A 20,612-nucleotide genomic window follows, 5' to 3' on the forward strand; every position below is an offset into this window, starting at 1 on the left:
CGGCAGTACCCAGAATACTTTTCCAGCTCACAGCAGTTTCATAGCAAGACTGTTTGAGCTCGGAGCGCAAACTGGAAGTTTTGAATTTACTCTTCCATGCAATGAGTTCTATTCTGTATGATTTACAGGAACCTGAAATAGCAAACCAATGGATAGAATGTCTTTGTGATGCACATAGATGGGATGCAGCAAGACAAGATAAAACAGGAGGGAAGAGAGAGGAATAAATGAATAAACCATTTTACTTGTTTTGTATCCTTTCTTTTGTGTTCATTTGTGTATGTTTTGCCATTTAATGGCCCCATCCATTGAAGTCAGTCAGGAAAGTCCCATTGACTGAAATAGGAGCTGGATCAGGCCCAGATCTACACTATGGCTTAAGTTAATCTAATTTATATTGTTCAGGGGTGTGAAAAAGCCTCCCTCCCCGAACGACGCAAGTTTTGCTCTGCCCTTACTGGTGCTATGTTGGTGAGAAACGCTTTCCTGCTCACATAGCTTTCGCTTCTCACCAAGGTGAAGTACCTGTGTTGACGGGAAAGCACTCTCCCGTCGGCATAACACGTCTTCACCAGATGCGCTACAGCGGTGCAGCTGCATTGATGCACCTGCGCTGATGTGGTGCTGTAATAGACATGCCCTTACTCGGAGTCTTTTGAAAGGGATCTTGTACATGTTGGGGTACTATAAGCTAGATTTTCAAGTGTTTAGCATGCCCAATTGGGGCCAAATTTTGAAAGAGCTGTGTTCCCACTGGGGCACTTGAATAAAGGCCCTATTTCCAGAGGGGCTCAGCACTCAACATGCTGGATTCTTTTAGAAATCTGGCCCCGATTGTGGATGGTGAGACCTAGTCTTGAGCAGACATACTCTCTGTCTGGGTTCAGGTGACTAATATTGGTTGCGGATTTTCTGACAAAACTTTTTTTTTTTTTTTTTGGTTGGAAAATGCTGGTGGGTCAAAACCAAAACGTTTTGGTCAGGTTTCTCAGGTCCAGGGTGGAATTTCTGGTCAAAGGCAGAGAGAGATTCAGACCCCAGAACAGGCCCGTGATGTGGGAGAATAGGGTTCAAGACCCTGGTCTGAATTAGGCAGAGTAGAACTTGAACCTGGGTCTTTGATATGCCAGGTGAATGCCCTAACCCCTGTGTTAGGGGCTATTCTGAGATGGGATTTCTCTTTCACTGTGTTTTTTTACCCAACCCCCTGCCCCCAAAATCACCCACAAACTGGACACGTCTCCATTTCATCCCACTGCAGACCAGGAACACTTGAAATCTCAGTTCTGTGGGATGGGAAATCCAGTATATCATGACTATCTCTTTATCATCAGAATACTGAACAAATACCAACCGTGGAAAATATCAGGTTTCTTACGAATTTTTCTTTTCTGACTCTCTCATAAGTACAGTGAGGTAATAAGCACAGTAGGGGAAAGTGTTACTTCCACATACACAATATTACCTGCCCCAAGCATTTAAAACAATATTACATTTTGAGTTCTTTGTATTTGCTCTTCTTGTTTTTGAGCCTGTAGGGTTTACTTCGGGCACATTTTCAAGTTTTTCTCTGTAGTCACAAGAGCTATACACTTCTTTAAAAAATGAAAGCTGACATTCTCGTATCATCACATGCCTTCAGAAGGTTAAGGAAAGACATACAAAGTCATGAGACTCATGATCAAACTGAAAGAGTTGCCAACACTGCATGCATGTAGAGTAATTGCTGTGCATAATCAATAAGCGTGGAAGGCTGAACGTAGCTCAGCCATGGAAGCATTAATATCAGGGCTTCTGAACTCTTGGACAAACTTCCACTGCATTTTTTTGGTTTTTATTGAACCAGTCCCTCTGATAACAGAATAATGTTGTATGAAGGTTTCCTGAAGAAAGCTGTTTTGCTCTTGCAGCCCAGAAAACTGCCTGTGGCAAGATTTTTCTCTCGGTTTAATAATCGACCCTCACAAGTCTGACCTGAGAAACTTTTACTGTTTTCACATTAGGACATATAATTCAAGAGTCTGGTAACTGGAGGTGATTTATAGTTGCCTGGCAGAAGTTTTTCCTCTGTTCCCTAATACCTGTGTGAAGTAGATGAACAGAAAATGTGTAATAACCTATTTTGGCCTATGTTCTCTTATGTAGATCGTGGACAATGGATGAGAAATACATAACAGTAAAATTATGTTCTCTGGAGGGCTGGAGATGTTAATTACAGAATTACAATTCCACTGATCTCACTCAAAAATTCCCAGCATATTTTCATTTATCTCTGTATTTCTCCATCTCTTTATCAATCTATATTTAATCCATACTTATTGCTTATAGAACAGGGATCGACAACCTTTGGCACGTGGCCCATCAGAGAAATCCGCTGGCAGGCCGGGATGGTTTGTTTACCTGCACCGTCCGCAGGTTTGGCCGATCGCAACTCCCACTGACCGAAGTTCGTCATTCCAGGCCAATAGGGGCTGTGGGAAGCGGTGTGGGCTGAGGGATGTGCTGGCTGCCGCTTCCTGCAGCCCCCATTGGCCTGGAACAGCAAACCACGGTCAGTGGGAGCTGCGATTGGCCGAACCTGCGGATGCTGCAGGTAAACAAACTGTCCCAGTCCACCAATGGATTTCCCTGATGGGCCACATGCCAAAGGTTGCTGATCCCTGTTATAGAATGTAATAAATATCTCATAATTTAAAATTATTTTACATGACTTGAGAACTTACAATGCGTGGCAGAATCATCTACTTATAAAGCATAGTTGATAATACAAGACATGAAACTGATGTCCATTCTTTCCTTTAGTCTCTCTCCGCTAGCTATGTAAATGTCTGCTGTATAGTCAAGAAAATGTAAACCGTGAATTATTTTTAGGGTCTCAGTACTTCCACGAAAAACACGTTCCCTATTTCAGCTTTCTGCTCATTTCCTTTTAGGATTTGATACCTATTTTACCTCGCGCACCCTGGAGAACAACCGAAGAAATGTGTGGTTTGCAGAGTATTGGGAGGAGAACTTCAATTGCAAGTTAACGATTAGCGGATCAAAAAAGGAAGACACAGACCGTAAATGCACAGGTAATTTCATCCACTTCACCCTTCTTCTATTGTATGCGGTCCATATAGGAATGTCTGCATAGCTGATGTATGGAAGCTTAGTTGGAGACAAACTGAAAAAAAATATATTGAATTTTAATAGATTGTAGAGAAAATGGAACAGGAGCATATGCCTTCCAGGACAGGAGAAATAGATGGAGGGAGGCAAAAATACATTCTTTCATTTTCTTTTTCTGCCTGTCCATCCAGAAATAATTGACATTTTCTATTGATTCTGTGGATTCAGAGGAATATACGGTGGCTGGTTGGGTTTGCCTTTTGGTTTTGTTTTGTTTTTTTTTTTAAGAAAAGTATCTTCATAAATATTGGTTTGTCATCTGGCCATGAAATATAATTTTTTTGGACATATACAGACTGTATGTTCCTGATTCAGAATGTTTTGAATAGCAGTGTTACAATAAGTTCTGTATTTGAACTCAGCTTTTGAGGAAATACATCAGTAGAAATTGTGATAATATGGTACCATGTATTCTAATTTTAGTTACTATAACACTGCTGTCAAGATTCTCATTTGAATAAGAAAGTTAAGAAGTGTTCTTCTAGCTTTGCCTCAGTAATACAGAAAGCTTCAACTTCATAGCCATCTTGCCTATAGGGTCAGCAGTGACTGTCAGATTCATTGACTTTTTTCTTTTTTTATTATGTATCTCCCATTTTGGGTCTTGAAAAATGTAATGCGCATTTAAAGTGTAATGTTTTCTAGGAGGGTCTCTTCATGGTTAAAGTCTGGTTCAGGAGATTTATTTTCATCAGAAAGATGCTAAGATGGTTATAGGAATTTTATAACCTCCTTCCTCTTCTCCCATCTCTCACAAGTGCATATTGATCCAGCAGTTCTCCACCACTGTGTTCTCCATCCCCAGTGGGATTGTTTAGGGGTTGTGGACCCTGTTTCCAGTCTTCCACTGAAATGAGTTTTGACACTCATTTTCAACAACTTCCTCAAACACGCTGGAGAACCCTGGATCAGGGACCATGAGCTACCTTTCAAGCGCTGTGAAATCAGTTTTCTTATTTTTGAAAGTATGATGATAAATAATTCTGGAATGTATTTGGAGATGCAAGTGGCAGACTGTGGATTCATGGAGTGAAAAATTAAAGTCTTTGAGAGTGTCCTTTTGATTTAATATAACTGTAGCTTCTTTATTTTAAACTTAGGAGGACAAACAGTCCATGCTGTATGTAGTGATACAGTACATTGGACAATGGTATATTTTTCTAAAGGAAATGCATGAAAGAATGCCCATTCCTGGAATTATTCACACAGGGGCCTAACTAAGTGTTGGGGAATGTTCTGTGGGGACAACCTCACAATGACAGGCTGATTACTTTATGCTGAGTTATGCTGAGTTAGGCTGCTCACCATTAAGAGTGATGCAAAATCAGATGAATCTATTGATTTGAATACTGCACTTGCAAAAACAGTCCCAAATTTCCTAAAATTTTTCCCAGTTTCACAAGTATATCCTTCAGAGAGAGACAAGCGGTTTTCCAGCTCTATGATTTGTGTCAAGCTGGGCCACAAGCTATCCCTGAAGTTATACATAGATATATTACACATTTTTCACAAACCCTTTCCTTTAGCTCTTTGTTTGATAGGTTAAGCAGAGTATCACGTGTTGGTTTTGATACATACATAAGCACTGATTGACAGAATGGATCACCCATTCACCTTAGTCATTTCTATGCTAGAGGTTTCCTTGGTGTGGCCGTTAAGATCTTCCTTTTCAGTTTTGACAGCTGTGGTTAATGATGGACATTTGGCTTGATACAAGGATCTCAGAATTTGGTCCAAGGGAAATTATGCATACGGGGCTTCTCTTGGGCCAAATACTACTTTTACTTTCATTTGGCAGATCTTGTCCAAGATCTGCTTTGTGTCCCCTACGGTGGAACTCCTACACGTAGAAAGAAAGCAAATGCCAGAGTGGGGTCTGAAAGGAAAATGTTGGCATAAAAGTCAGCGAGATGCTGAGTCTCTCATCCAATGGCAGAATTTGGCCACAAATTAAGAAATTATCTTGAAGGTAATTTATTAAAATGATTTGCCAGCACATCAGCATTGAGACTCTTAAAGTCACATTGGAGTAATATTATCCTGTGTTATTCTTTTCTAAACCTTCATTCACAACACATTGTGAACAAGTGAGATGTTAGACTGCTGACAATGAGTTTCCAAGAGGAAGGAAGGTCCAATGGTTAGAATATGAGCCTGGACTTGGGAGAGCAGGGTTCAATTCCCTGCTCTGCCACAGTCATCCTGTGTGACCTTGGGGAAATCACTTTGTCTCTCTGTGTTCCTGTAAAAGGAGGATAACAGCACTTCTATGTCTCACAGGGGTGTTGCACGAACAAATACATTAAACATTGTGAAGGGAGATAGGGGCCATGTAAGTACTATTGATAGCTCTAGGGCTAAATCCTACTAATCTTACTCATGTGAGCAATCCAGCTCTTCTAGAAGAAAACTTCATACAGGGTTAGAAACCTGTAGGCTTCTATAAAACTACTATTCTAAAATCCTAGAAAATTGTAGTTGGCTATTGGTACCTTTTTTCTGCAGGTTTTTTTGACCCATTCTATAACAAGGAATATAATTCTTTATTGATTTCTAGAGGATCCTTAACAAAATAGAGAAGTTACCATTTTCTATTAAACTCTATGAAGTTTTTCCATAAGAGCACTGATTACAGTGGGACTATTCACATAACTAAGGTGAACAGGAGTCTGTCCTATGCTAGTAATATAGCCTTGGCTTTCTAGAGGCAGTGTTCAGAAAATGATTACTCTGTGTTGCTGCTGACCTGCAGAGCTCCATAGGCCTCTTGGGCTTCATTGCTGTGGAAACTATTCACAGTTCACATTAGGCATTCCAAGCTGCCTCTGATTTCATCTCTGAGCCTGTAGCACTCCTTGGTTTCATTGCCATATGATGACTATCATACAGACACCTGCTGCTCATGACTATAGGGTTCCTCTGAACATGTTTAGGAACTGCACTGGCAATGGTAAGCCAAGCTGCATCAGATATCAGCCAGGGAAAGACTCACAGCCAAATGTGCTCTTCCTCGCACATAGTTTTCAAGGCAAATTCAGCCCAGCACCGCGGAGCTGTCCAAAGTCCTCCACAATTCCCCTGTAAGTCTATGGAAAAAGGCCTCAGCAGAGCAGCTGTACAGGGATCTCCATGCCAACTCCATGTAGGTGAACACAAGTGGAAGCACTGGACAGGGAGTCAGGGGCAGGAGTAAGCCATAGTAGCAGCCATAGGGGATCATGTAGCTCATTGCCCTGCCTCCAGGAGTGGATGAATTTCACCTTGACAGGCATAGGATTTTGCATCCCTCCAGCTCACCTACATAAAGCTGAGTTACTCTGGCAGCATGCAAGAGAAGTGAATTTCATTCCAATAGAGAAAATGAATGATGCAGCTGACTAATATTCAAATCTCTGTAGCAGTCCTCTGAAAAGACCAGATGATCAATCAAGGAAGAACTCCAAAACTTCCTCCTCCTCCTTTTCCCCCTACCCTAACCAACACTGAATCTCAATCTGCTATTAAGTTTGTAGACAGCTAGAAATATTACTCACCTCTACCCCACTCCATTAATCTAGCTAGAGATACCAAGCATATATTTAGGATCTTCTGTATTAAGTTAATCTACGAAAATGATTCCCTAAGCCTGTCCCCATTCTTCATCCTTTTTGGGAGGTGGTTCTCCAGTCTTAAGCAAAAAAAGAAAAGTTTTTCTAAGAATACACTTTTGTGAACTAGTTGACTTCTAGTATGGAATTTTGTCATGTACTTTCCACAGCATTCTGTATCATAATATTTTTGAAATATTTGTTTCAGAGCCTTGAATGAATATAATTTAGATGTATTGAAGCTCGGGAAAGTTGCTTTGATTGTGACAGACACTGTTAGAATTTGGGAAAATAGAACACTTGTACATGCATTAAATATGTCTAGACAACATTAGATCCAATGTATTATTTATTAATAATAGTATCATTAGGAATTTTCATCTTTTCTTTCAAATTGATTTATTGTGGTATCAATGAGGAATCAATCAGGTGCTTCGATTAAGGAATTATAAACAAGCACTCCTGGAGTACATCCCTTTTTTTTCCTGCCATCTAAAGTAAACTAACCCCTGATTCAACACAATATTTAAACACATGCTTTGCTGAATCAGGGCATCAGTATTTAAAATGACTTACTATTTTGCTTTGGAAAGTAACGTAACCTCTCGATGACTGATTTTATGCATCTTTATGCATCCGCTTTACCACACCAGGCTGTTGAAGCTTAATTTGGTAATGTTTCAGAAAAGCAATTTGAAATCGCCAAGTGGACAGTGGTACATAAGAACAATAATTATTATGATAATAATTATTTTGCATAGAAAAGCCTTTGAATAGGTGAAGATAATAATACCTTACAATGAGCCCATTACAGATTATGGTCCCATTTCTGCAAAGAGACCCACAATGGTACAAGGATCTGCAGTTCTGTCTGCAGGCTTGGGGCCTACGCATATACTATGAAGTCTGTGTATGGATCACTTCTTCACTGAAATGAAGCTGCCTGAAATTCTAAGATATAATCTGGCTCAAACTTTACTACTGCAATAAAACTTTTTTTCTACTACAATCATTGGTACTAAGCAAAATAAATAAATAAATAAATAAAGAGAGAGAGAGAGGAAATGAATAGCCCGGGATAGAGATGGAAATAATTAAGGCTACGTCTCTCTAAAATAGTGGTTGGAGTTAATATACCTTACACTAAGATTCTATTGATCAGCCAGTGCATCAATATTTAATTATGGAATTTCTTAGAATTAATAGGTGATAAAATAGTGCTTTCCAGATATACTGGCATATATTGTCATCTCTTTAATTTCCAAAGTGATTACTGAAATCAAGCATGCACTGCAGAATTTATCCTATTTTCAGTGTCCGATTGGAAGTTAGTACCAGTTTTTAGGAGACAATACTGTGCCTATAAGCAGCATGTTTTGGTGTGTTCTCTGCATGAACTCAGATTGTGGGATACAGTATTTGGTGACCAATCGTTCACATTGTTTGCTACTTGGAAATCAAAACCCAAAGTCTTGACACAGGCAATGATGTGAAACCTGTATGGTGATCAATCTATCACATTCAGTCCCCAAATGAGCAGGAGATCAGAGTGATTTTTAGGGTTTAGTGAATGTTGCAAAAATAAAATAAAAAATAAATAAAAAATCCACAAACATTAAACTAAATTTTTACACACATCCACTAGCATTCAACTTTACTGGCAAGAATGTTCACAGACACATCTAAAAGATATACTCTAGTTCAATCAGGAATTATTTTTGGGAAGTTCTGTGTCCTGTGGCATTCAGGGGTCAGATTAGATGATCATAGTAGTCCCTTCTGCCTTTATGATCTCTGAATCTCTGAAAACCATGAATTTTAAATCAACACAGGAGAATATTCACAGAACCTAACCTCTGAATTTTTAAATGGGATTTTTTTGTTGCTGGTGTTTTGAAATATAGCCTCACCTGAAGAAGCAGAATATTTCTAAGTACATCAGATGCACACTACTAGTATGGTGGCTGTGTGATTCTTTTATTTTATTTTTAAAGAAGATCTAAGCATTATATTACAAATACAAAGCATTACAAATACACATGTACCTTAACTCATTTTTAATTAACTATGCCTATTGGGTATAGTACGGACTGAAAAGAAAATCCCAACACTTGACTGTAGGTGTAGCAGTTTTCACTCGTTAAACATAGGTTTTAATTTAGCCTACCTCCCAGTTGACAAGACATAATTAAGTGATATAAGGGTGATGTCACCCTGGATGTCATTTATCAGAATGTCTATTACTTGGAGAGATTTTCTAATTATCTGGAAATGTAATCGTTCTGAAGGTGCAGCCCAGATGATGGCTCACACAGTAAACCACTCTAAAGGACGTGTTTGGAGGAAGGTCTTTGCATAGCGAAAGGCCAGACATTTAGCAAGAGGGTTTGTAAAAGGCTGAGTTTTTGTACGTGTTCTTAGAGACAGAACTGGAAAAGACAGTATCCAAATCAGAAATATATCTACAAAGGACCTGATTCCTTTCTCACTCCAGTGTAACCCCACTGTCTTCAGCAGGGATACTCCTGATCTACACTGGTATACATGAGAATCAGGCCCCTGCACCTAATCTCAGAGTTTGTTTATGCTGAGGACGCTATGTCCATATCCTAGAAACATGTTTAAAACAATGTTAAATCCAATGTTTTGTTCGAAGTGCAAGTTGAAATTATATATATATATATATATATATATATATATATCTCCAAACCAGATCACTGGAGGAGCTGTGAATTGTAGCATTCATGTAGCAGACCAGCAGTGCTGATCTGAAATGTAAGGATGTGTGGAAGGGGAAAGAAAAGAAGAGGGACCAATGAAGATATGGGGAGACTTGGTTCTTCAGAAGGACTGCAAGATTTTCTACTTTATTGGGTAAGCCGTCAGAAAAGCTTAATCCTAAAGGTGAGGTTCAGGGCAAATGGAGATGTGGAAGACCTCTGTACAGAAAGGAGAGCCCTGCTCTGAGCAGGTAAATAGCACCACTAGAAGTTACTGTAAATAGCCATTTCAGTCTCATTGCAATAAAGTTCTGTTCAGAGGCTCACGCAAGCCTTTTGGTGCTTGAATATTCTCTCCAACTGTCTCTGCAGTACAGAGCACAACATACACTTATTTGAAAATCCTTTCAGTTTGAGACTGAATTATAACATTCATAAACCAGTCGGAGAACACTTCAATCTCTCTGGTCACGCGATTACAGACATGAAAGTTGTGATATTACAACAGAAAAACTTCAAATCCAGACTCCAGCGAGAGACTGCTGAATTGGAATTCATTTGCAAATTGGATACAATTTGTGGAATACAAATTGGCAGTGGAATACAAGGAAGGCCTGGGTAATAAGAATGCTGTTTGAGTATGCAGGCATATGCTTGAACTTGTCTGTAACATTCCTTTGGAGCAAAGCACTTGGTTTCTAAAATGGATGCCTAAAACAGACTCAGAGAACTACTGCAATAGTGGTGGATAGTTTAACATGTTCTTACTGCCTGTAGTTTGGGAAGAGTAGGGAAAGGTCAGAATTTCCCCTTGTGTAAGAAAACTTTAGTTATACCAGCAAGGAATTCATTTGACGCACATTCATTTTGAGAATAAAATTGTAGACAAAATATAAATGTCCTGCTATATGTGTCTCAGCAGAATTTACTGTACCTGTTTCTAGAAGAACCTGACAATCCAGTCTCCTTAAGTACCCACAAATCTTTCATTGAGTTACACAGCACTGTCTAAAAAGGAGGGGTGTGTGTGTATATATATATATAAAGATGAAGAGGATCCTCTTTTATAGCCCTTTTGTAATGCTAATTTACACAGTCCAAGATTTGTATTTTCTTTCTTTCTTTCTTTCTTTCTTTCTTTCTTTCTTTCTTTCTTTCTTTCTTTCTTTCTTTCTTTCTTTCCATTTACGGTATGTTTTTGATAATGTAAATGAATCAACACATTAATATCAGTACTAGGGCTAAAAACTTATTCTTTAGGCTTTCAATAGTAAACTTTCAGATGTCCTCAATGATGCTTCCTTGGGAAGCCATGCATCTTGATGAGATTCTCGAATCACTACCTTTGAGGTCTGAAATAACCAGGTCAGTCCTATCTTTCTCTCAGCAGAGAATGCTGCTAAATATCTACAGGGTAGGCCGATAGGGGAGAGAATCTGTGTGCTCTGTTCCTATGGCAATCTAGTTTTTACACATCGCTTATCTCTGTGGTGTCTGAGTATGTTCCAAATATAAGACAATCACAGTGACTAACATTCGTCACAGGTAGTTGATTCTCCTACACGTGAAGAAAAACCACATGTGATTTTGAAAAAAACCCTAATGTTGTGGTGTTTGGGAAGATAATGTGGAAGACGAATGCTTTGACTAGGACTCTAAGGCCCCAGAATTTAAGGTTATTACTGGCTTCTGTGGGAGTAAAATCGATAATCTTGAACCATCCCCCAAGAATGCCACTTCTTATGCACAAACAAGTGTCATCCTTGCAGTACCTCTCAAATTTACCCTGTGTTGAGGGATGTCACTCATTTCAGCCCCAAGGCTACCTACATTCCACATAAGTTTAGTGTCAAGAATAATTTACAACAGAAATAAAGTATTCCATAGCTGAGGTATTCAAGTTATCGGCACTAAATCAATGAACCCCACAGCACTTTAAATTTCCTGCATCAATAGGGCTATTTGTGGGGGGAGGGAATGTCCCGGGCATTTTGAATCTCTATCACATTGTAACACTGTTGAGCTTGGTGGGATGAGAGGGAGGGATTATGGATATTTTTAATGCCCGCGATGTTTAGCAGCTTTACATATTGTGTGGCAGAATTCAGCTTCTCTTGGTTAACTGGCAGTATAGTAGGGAAGGTTGCGGGCTGCAGGTATTGCTATTACCATCTATGTTTTTTATATAAGAAAAATGGCTTTTTAGTAGAAAGAAGTCCACACCACAATGTTAAGAGCTCCATTTTATTTGAATTTTCCCAAAGCACAGAGATGTTCTTTTCTGAAGTTTTGTTTCAACCATCCATAGAAATATCTTGGGTCTCCAAGCTTTCCCAAAGCTCTCTAGATCATGAGCTTTGGTTCATGACCATCTTTACCTTTAAAGAGTATAGCAAACAAAACCAAAAGCCATGGAGACCGTTTTAAGCCATCTCTAAGTGTTAGAGAGAAATGAGAAACAAAAGATGTGGCAAATAACACAGCCTGAGGATACAAGAATGCTAGTTATAAACTGAACCACAAAAGTGATCTGGTGCATTAGTAAAGTGTGCAATTTATTACAGAAAGAAAAATTTAGTATATTAAATGCCATCAGAATGTTCCATCTCAGAAAAAAAAAAAAACTGAGATGTTTTAAACAACTCTGTGACCCATGGCCAAAATCTGGAACAGCTTTTTTACAAATACCAAGAGCCATAGTGTGTCTGATTCACATTTAAGTCTAGATTTATGATATTCATTAGCATGAATATTTGTTGGACTTCCAGAGCGTCTGACAAGCTGAACTATTAAATCATGCAGGTCATAAGGTCTAAATTTACACCTTCCTAGTAAAGATGTAAAGGCAGGTAGTGTTCCCTTTCAAGATCTTCTCAAGGTTTGGGATGACAGCCTTCTACAAATGAATGTTTCATGTGTGTGAAACATGAGGACAGACTTTGAATGCTGCAAGAAAGCAATCTTTAGTTTACGGATAACATTGGCAGCAATGTACTGAAGTCTTGTGGATTCTTCAGTAGCCCCTATTTGCCCTTACTCATAATATTTGTGGTGATAAACAGAGATGCTGAGGTAGAATCCTCCATTAAATATCATCAACCCTGCAGAAAAGATAGGTTTGGGAGGCTCCAGAGCCAGGTGAAACATATTGTTATTTTATTCTAAATTCCTATGCCCTAAAACAGCTGTGTCCCTCATTTAAGGTGTAATTCAATGTCCATTTAAGTCAATGGAAAGGCTTCCACTGACTTCAAGTAAATGGCCTCCTTTAAAAGTTTCTAAAGAAAATTATACATCCACTTCTATAAACTTTTAAAATCTCTTGATAACCATGTACAGTTTCAAAGTCAAAATCCATTTTGTAGGGAAACCAATAAATTCTTGCAGCATGCTTGGGAAAGGTGTGAGGGGTGGGGTGGGGAGAGGGGGCAAATCCTCAACTGATGTAAATCAGCATAGTTCCCGGAATTGGTCATGCAATTTTAATGGTAAAAATTGTGTGTTCTTTGCAATATCAGGGAAAGCCAAAGTGTAATTAATTTAATGAATACACCCATGTTTGTGCAAAATTAAGGTTGCACAGTAAAGTACACCAAAGTAATTAAATGTGAAAATTACCGTTGTCCAAATAAGTTTCATTATGTCCTCTCCTACATATGTATTGTGAGGCTGTAGATTTTTCAGATAATCTAGATTCATGCAGTTTTTGTATAGCTTTATGTGTGGAAAAAGAAGATCAAGAGATTTGTTCAATGTGACACAGAAAATGTCTCACATGTAAAATGGGGCAAAGGTTTTTCTTCAATAGCTATGCTTTATAGACATGAAAAAACATTATTGTCATAATGCATACATAAGAGTTGAAGCAATATGCCTGATAAGCACTGTGGTGTAGCGGATAAGACTTCAGAGGTCTGGGGTCCGTTCCCATCTCTGCTACAAATTTCCTTTGCAGAGGAAGTTTTTTTCAAAAAAAAAAAGCAGGAATTTTGACCAAAAATTGCTAAAATGTAAAAATTTTGACCAGTTATTACACTTTCAATATGGCAAGTGTCTTAAATATCTCTGTGCCTGAGTTATCCCACCCTGAAATTGGAGAAATGGTAAAGCTAAGTTAATGGTGCAGTATATGATTTACTGGAGGCTTGATCCAGTGCTCAGTGAAATCAATGACAAAGCTTCTGTTGACTCAGCTGTGCAGATTAGGCTCTGTTTGCGCATTTAACACTCAACCAAAACCCATTCAAGACTCCCATTAACTTCAGTGCGCTTTGGGTTGGGGCAGTAACATGAGTAGCAAATCTTTACTGTAAATGTACATGATTTTTCACATGTTCATCACTGGGTCATTTCACACTCATTTCGTCTAAACCAATATTATGTTACTACTCCTTCAAGAAAATAATTTGCATGGCAAATTGTAAAAAGTCACCTACAATGGGGAAAGTGTAGGGTTTTTTGCACTCTATTCTTTCAGAAAAACAGCTGAACACCTTTAGCTGAAACTTTCCATAACAATTCACCTTTAGACTAAGCTGAAGAGGAGATGTTTCAGAAAGTAAAAGCACCTAAAACGATGGATTAAAATGAAGAGGCAAGGTGGGTGAGATATATCTTTTATTGGACCAAAAGAGACAAGCTTTTGAGCCAGACAGAGCTCTTCTTCAAGTCTGGGAAAGGGACTCGAGTATCACAACTCAATGCAAGATGGAACAAATTGTTTAGCACAAGCAATTGGCACATATTCTAAGAGACCATTCAAGGTAGAGTGGCCCGTTAACACATCTGCAATTATAGTTAAAAAGGGGTGTGGGTGGGTTATAGATTGTGATAATAAAACATAAATACAGTGTCTCTGTTCAGTCCCTGATTTCTAGTATCTAGCAGATTTATGAATTTAAGCTCCCAGGCTCATCTTTTGAAAGTGTTGTGCAGGTTTCCTTTGAGGATGAGGACTGATAGGTCAGAAATAGAGTGACCACTTTCTGAAAAGTGCTTACCCATAGGTGACAAGGTGTTTTTGTCTTTTATCATTTTCCTGTGTGAGTTTGTTAGAGTGTAGTGATTGTCTGGTTTCACCTGCATAGTTGTTATTAGGGTATTTAGTGCAGTAGATGAGGTATAACACATGTATGACAGGCATGTGTCGGATTCATGGATCTTGAATGGTGTATTGTGGGGGGTGTTGATTATTGTACCAATGGAGATATTGCCTGCAGCTTTTCCATATGTTTTTCTGACAGAGTCTGGGGCTACTTTGAGTTGGTGTGTCTTGATCTGGGGGGAGCTTGCTTCTGATGATGAGCTTGGAGAGGTTTCAGTGTTGTTTGAAGTCCAAAAGTGGGGGTTCAGGAAAGACTTCTTTCAGGATGGGGTCCCCATTAAGTATAGGTTGTAGTTATCTGACAATACCCTGTATGGGTTCCTTTGTGGGATGGTGGGTGACAGCTAGGTGTATATGGTCTCTCTCTCTCAAAACATAAGTTTGTCCAGTAAAAGAGATCACTTCACCCACCTTGTCTATTTAATATCCTAGGACCTAAACAGCTACATGAAAACTGTTTTGTAACCTGAATGGTATCTATAATGGTTGCTATCCACTGGTGCTCATCACAGTAGAATCTTTGGTACATTGTATAATTAAATCCTATTTAAACATCAGTCCTTAAAAACTGATCACTTAAACATCATAATGTCTGCTAGTTGAGGTCTTGAGTCTAGAAATAGTTAAGATGATGTTTAGCTGAGCTTGATGGTATTGATCTTGTGTGCAAAATTGTAGAATAATTTGGAAAGGGTCAAATTCTTCCCTTTGGTACACATACAGAACTCCCATTGAACTCAGCAGTACATATCTTGGCAGATTATGACCCAACATGTGTTCTGTGATTGATGACTTTAAAAGGAACAAGAAATCTTTTGACTAGAACTTTCTTAAAGGTTGCTGCTTGCTATTTCTCTTCCACATTCTGATGAATTAAATGAAGCTCTCTCTGTGTGTTTTCATGTAAAATACATAATATTTCATTGCAGAGAGTGTAAAAATAAAATGTGTCTTTCTTTGGTTGCTCGGATAGCTATAAGTGAGGTTAAAGGGCAGCCTATGGTGTAAAATTTATTTTCTCAATTACATCCTGTGTTCTGATGCAGATAAATAAGTGTGCTAAGTTATTCTTCCTCTGGTCTCCCAGTGAATCCCATTCCCTCTATTTCAGACTTTGAGGCCCTAATCGTGCATTTTGCTCCACATTGGAGAAGAGCTCTAGCCTTGCATATCCTATTGCAATTTCAGAGCCTTTGATTATAGGCTGTTATGTGCAGTGACCATGTTCATTTGCTGCCTAGGAGAGCATTAAACCCATTCTAAGCACTTTATTATTATTATTATTATTATTTATTATTAATAAATTGTTAATAAAACATTATTGCCATTACTGTTGTTTATTGATGTAGCACCTCGAAGCCCCAGTCACGGACTTCGTCCCTCTTCTGATAGGGTCTGTATGAACACAGACCAAAAAGATAGTCGATGGCCCAAAGAGCTTACAATCCAATAATATCAATGCTAACTGCAGAAGCGAAAACTAAGTTACAAACGCGTTATTAAGGTTTCAAAGTCAAGCACTCAAAAGTTGGAAATGCCAAATTAAGGTTGCCTGTGCAATTTTAAATTCAGGCTCCGTTGTGTGTATGCATTATAACAGTCTTTAATTACATGATCACCTACCATGTTTTTCCCCACATAACCCCTGCCTCATTCAGTGCACAAGATAAACAGTGCTCAATTAATGAGCAGTTTTTCAGTATTTTGTTTTCCCCTCGTTGTTCCGTGTGGCCCCATACATTATTTCCTGCACGCTATTCAAATTCTGCTCTGGAGACAGCATTATTAATTTCCTCATGAGAATTTCTATGTTGCTCATCACTATGTATCTGGGTGCTTTACAACCAATCTAAATGCATTTTCACAATTCCCTGTAAAGGGAGGTGGTATTATCTTCATTTTACAGGTAAGGAGCTGAAGTACAGATTAAGGTTAAAAAATTCCGCTAATTTTGGGTATACAATTTGAGATGCCTCGGATCTGATTTTTTGGGGTGCTTAGCATTTTATAGCACTTCATATTTTCAAAACACAGCTCCCATTGACTTCAGATGCAGTTGTGGGTGCTCAGCAATTGTGCAAATCAGACCCCAAAATAGCAGTTGGGCACCCAGAAAATGAGGAACACACAATTAGTGATCACCTATGAAAAGTTTAGGAGTACTTGTGGCACCTTAGAGACGAACACATTTATGTATTTTAAGTCTTCAAAATTCGAATCATATTTGTAATTTACTTCTGAATTAGTGAGTATTCAAATAAAATAACCACTATTTATACAGGGCCTAAGTAAAAAAAAAAATGTTTTCAGGTTCTTATGTTCCATCTGGTAACTTGTCAGCAACAGTTGCGTAGCAGAGCCAATTTTCAAAGTTGTGCTGGAACCATTGTTAATTATGAGAACAAATAAGCAAAATATTGTTAATATAAAGCTCTATTAGAAATACAGTAGTTGAATCAATCATTTCAAGTAGGAAATGATAGGAAAATAAAGTCTTAAAAATTCAATTATATAAAAAAATATTAAGGATGACATTCTTTCTTTTGAATTTGTTTTCTTCTCTGTAAATTTCATTCTCACTTTAAATCTTTAACACAAATGTGATCATAAAGTTTTTTAATAAATGTAATGCTGATTAACAATTTAAAAATCACAATGATTTGCACTTTAATATTGCCTTTTACTTAGATATCCAGTATTTTACAAACAGCTCTCCTTTGAGATATGTAAAAATAATTGTACTAAGCATGCCAATTTTGGTTGGATGTATTGCTGGAGGTTTAATCACATTATATAATCTTTAATTTCTGGAGACTCCAGGATGATCCGGGAGGGCTGGCAACACTAAAACATACCCTTCTACCAGAGAAATAAACTGAATCCTGTTGGGCCAAATTAATCCCTGACATAAGTCCAACGACTTCACTGTTTTCACCAGGAATTAATTTATCTGAGTTTTAAAATTGTTTGTACTTGGTTGCATGGAGAGTGGTAGAGTGGGAAATAGAATCCAGGAGTCCTGGTGTCCAGTCCCATGGTTTTCAGACTAGATTGCACTCTACCTTATTTTGCTACTGCTTCACTGTTGTCTAATGTGCCTATACATATGACATACATCATCATCGAAATGAAAAGTCAGCTTTTTTGTAAAAAAAGTAATGTGGATTGGTCCAGGAGTAAGTGGAATCTGTAATACCCTAGTCTGAAAGTTGACTGGCTATGTGCAACTGTTTCTAAACAAAATATTTTCTCTGTAATATCCCAATGCATAACCCTGCATTATAGACTAATGATCTGTGAAATTTCATTTTAAAAAATAAATCTCTTTTAGGGTTATATGACTTCAAATATATGTCTGAATTCCAAAAAGGACACTGCCAAGGTGGATGCATCCAAAATTTAACCAACCTTGAAATGTCCATTTTTAATGTAAAAGTTCTCTGTGGTTATAAAATTGTTCATCTTCCTAAAATGCAAGCTGTTGCATTGCTTACTTTTCCACGTTCCAGAAGTGACGTGCCAAGAACAAAACCAAGCTGTAGTTTGGCTTTCTCCTGTATGTGCAATGCGACCATTTGTACTCATGTTACATGTTTCTTCCTATGACACAAATATAAAGCTAGTATCATAGATCCAATTATAAATCACCCAATCACGGCTCTCTTCTTTATATTTATTTTCTTGATCATTGATGCCATTCACTAGAAACTTGTTCTGCTTGCCCATTAAGATGCTAGGCTTCTGTAGTATAGTATGCTGAGTCCATTGTTCCTTGAGCACACTGAATCTATTAACATGCCAACAATATTCATGGCTGTGGTTCTCAGTGTTACATGGGATGTTTTGACAGGAATACGAAGTGTATTGAATATGGCTCGAGCCGTAACTGATGGAAAGTATAAAAGGTCTGTCTTAGATCTAACCTATAATATATTACATACATGCACACATGTAACTGAGAGCATCAGCTGGCATATTGGTGATGTAACTGAGAATAGAAAATGACCCAACAGATGAAAGCTCCATGTCATCAGGGCTTTGTGCAACCCTCTCCAGCCTTAAGGCTTGAAGATTGGCTGCTGCAACTTGCACCCCCGAGAAGGAGTTTCTTGGCTTCATCCATTCCAAAACTAGGACTTTTGAGGGTTTCCTCTATCCTTCTCACTGAGCATGTGGGTCACGCATTAGCCCACTCCTTACAAGTCTTGTCTGCTCACAGTGCTCCCGTACAGGCCCATCGCAGGATTCAGGTGGGGCAGAGAGGTGGATTACAGCAAATGGGTAAGGTAAACCTAGAGATATGGAACCCTTCCACTCAAGGTTAAGATGCTGTTATAAATTAATGTAATCAAAATGACTATTTCAGAATATTGGTAATCTTAGCAATAACATCTAGAGTACTCAATGCTAATGACTCCATAATAGTTGTTAACTTTATTAGTAATTTGTGAAGGCCAGTTACAGTACAGGAATTTCCTTATGATGTCAGTGGAGGAATAAGTTGTAAGGCATAGTTACAGCCTGATTCTCCTGTTACCTACATCAGTTTTCCATTCATTTCAATGGAATTATCTCTTATTTACCTCAGTGTTGGTGGGAGTAGAATCAGGTTCTTAATGTCTATTATTGCAAATATCCTACAGGGAAACCAGTAAAAATGGACATTAACTAGCAAAGTCCACATTATAAAAGACATTCCTGCCCATCATTTATATAGGGCAATCATTCTGATTTCCAAATTTGTCTTCAGATATGAGGTTATCTCTATTTGTTAGAGTAATGGTACCTTGGAGAGTTAGTTTGATGTTGAAGGTTACCTGCAGAACAGATTAGAGGAGAGGCTTATTCAATCGTTACAGTTAAGCCACAAATGGTTTGGGCCCTGTCTATCTGAGGGATTGCCTTTCTCTTTCCCTGGCTTATAGCACAGCCTGAGCGTACAGCTTCTCTGGTTTAGAAAGGTGTGGTCTTTGAGTAGAACTGGCACCCCCTTGGTCTGAAAGAGGTTTGTTTTTGTTAATTTTGAATAGAAACTTGAAAGTATTCTTCTAGATTTTACCATGTGGAGTGGAGTGAGGATTTTGAGGTAGGGGCCGAAAGGTCTTATTATTTATGGTGGCTTTAGATTGATATACAAGTTTTACTATGCAGTTATGTTATGGGATATGGTGGTGTTATCCAATGGGAGTGGGCTTTATGTTTTGCTTCTATCTTTGCATCTTATGGCAGCATGGAGAGTTGTAGTGGCTTCTCATTTTATACCTGAAATTTGAGCCCATCTGTTGGTTCTTTATCATGTCAATCCTTCGTCTTCTGAGATTTGTGATGGGGTGTGTTCCTCACACTGACCCTGAGAGTGTGGAATTAGGCCAGGTGGGCCCAATCAGCCAATTAAATGCAAATGGGGGAGATGTAGGCTGAGTGGAGGGAGTTAATTAGAAGGAAGCTCACCTGTAAGGGAACAGGTGGGGCTTCTATAAAGCCAGAAGGCTGGAAAAAGTGGGATGGATGGGCAGGGAGGAAGCCTGCAGTTTCTCTCCCTGAGGTAAGGGAGACAGAAGGGATGATGGGAACTCCTGAGAAAAGGGCGAGGACCTCATAAGGAAGGGTTTAACTCAGTGGTGGGCAACCTGAAGCCTGCGGGCCGTCAGGGTAATCCGCTGGTGGGCCGCAAGACAGTTTGTTTACATTGAATGTCCTCAGCCATGGCTGCCCGCAGCTCCCAGTGGCCATGGTTCACTGTTCCCGGCCAATGGGAGCTGCGGGAAGCGGCGGCCAGCACATCCTTGGAAGGGGAAATCACTGTGTGACCTGGCCAAAGGGCTAAGTCATGAAGCAGCCATACTTGTGATTCTGTGAGCGGGAGAAGAATAGCAATGTTGGAAGGCCAGAAAGAGGGCGCTGACCTGGGTGGGCTAATCCCCCCAAATCGTGAGGAAGCAGTGCCACCCAGTGGTGAGCAGAGCACTCAATGACAGGATTATATTATAAAGTGGCTTGGTTGTCAGATCCTTAGTATTTTGAATTAAT

At 38.9% G+C, this 20,612-nt stretch overlaps 1 protein-coding gene across 3 annotated transcripts in view; it reads left to right on the forward strand.

Moving 5' to 3' along the window:
• GRM7 (glutamate metabotropic receptor 7) overlaps positions 1–20,612 on the forward strand; it is a 550,274-nt gene that overhangs the window by 327,627 nt on the left and 202,035 nt on the right. For all 3 annotated transcript variants that reach the window (XM_048857861.2, XM_048857859.2, XM_048857860.2), the window contains exon 5: positions 2,934–3,074. In XM_048857861.2, the coding sequence (XP_048713818.1) occupies positions 2,934–3,074 (141 nt within the window). The remainder of the gene's footprint in view (positions 1–2,933; positions 3,075–20,612) is intronic.

Source organism: Caretta caretta, chromosome 7 (assembly GCF_965140235.1).
Source record: "Caretta caretta isolate rCarCar2 chromosome 7, rCarCar1.hap1, whole genome shotgun sequence".
In the NCBI taxonomy this organism is placed as follows: domain Eukaryota; kingdom Metazoa; phylum Chordata; order Testudines; family Cheloniidae; genus Caretta; species Caretta caretta.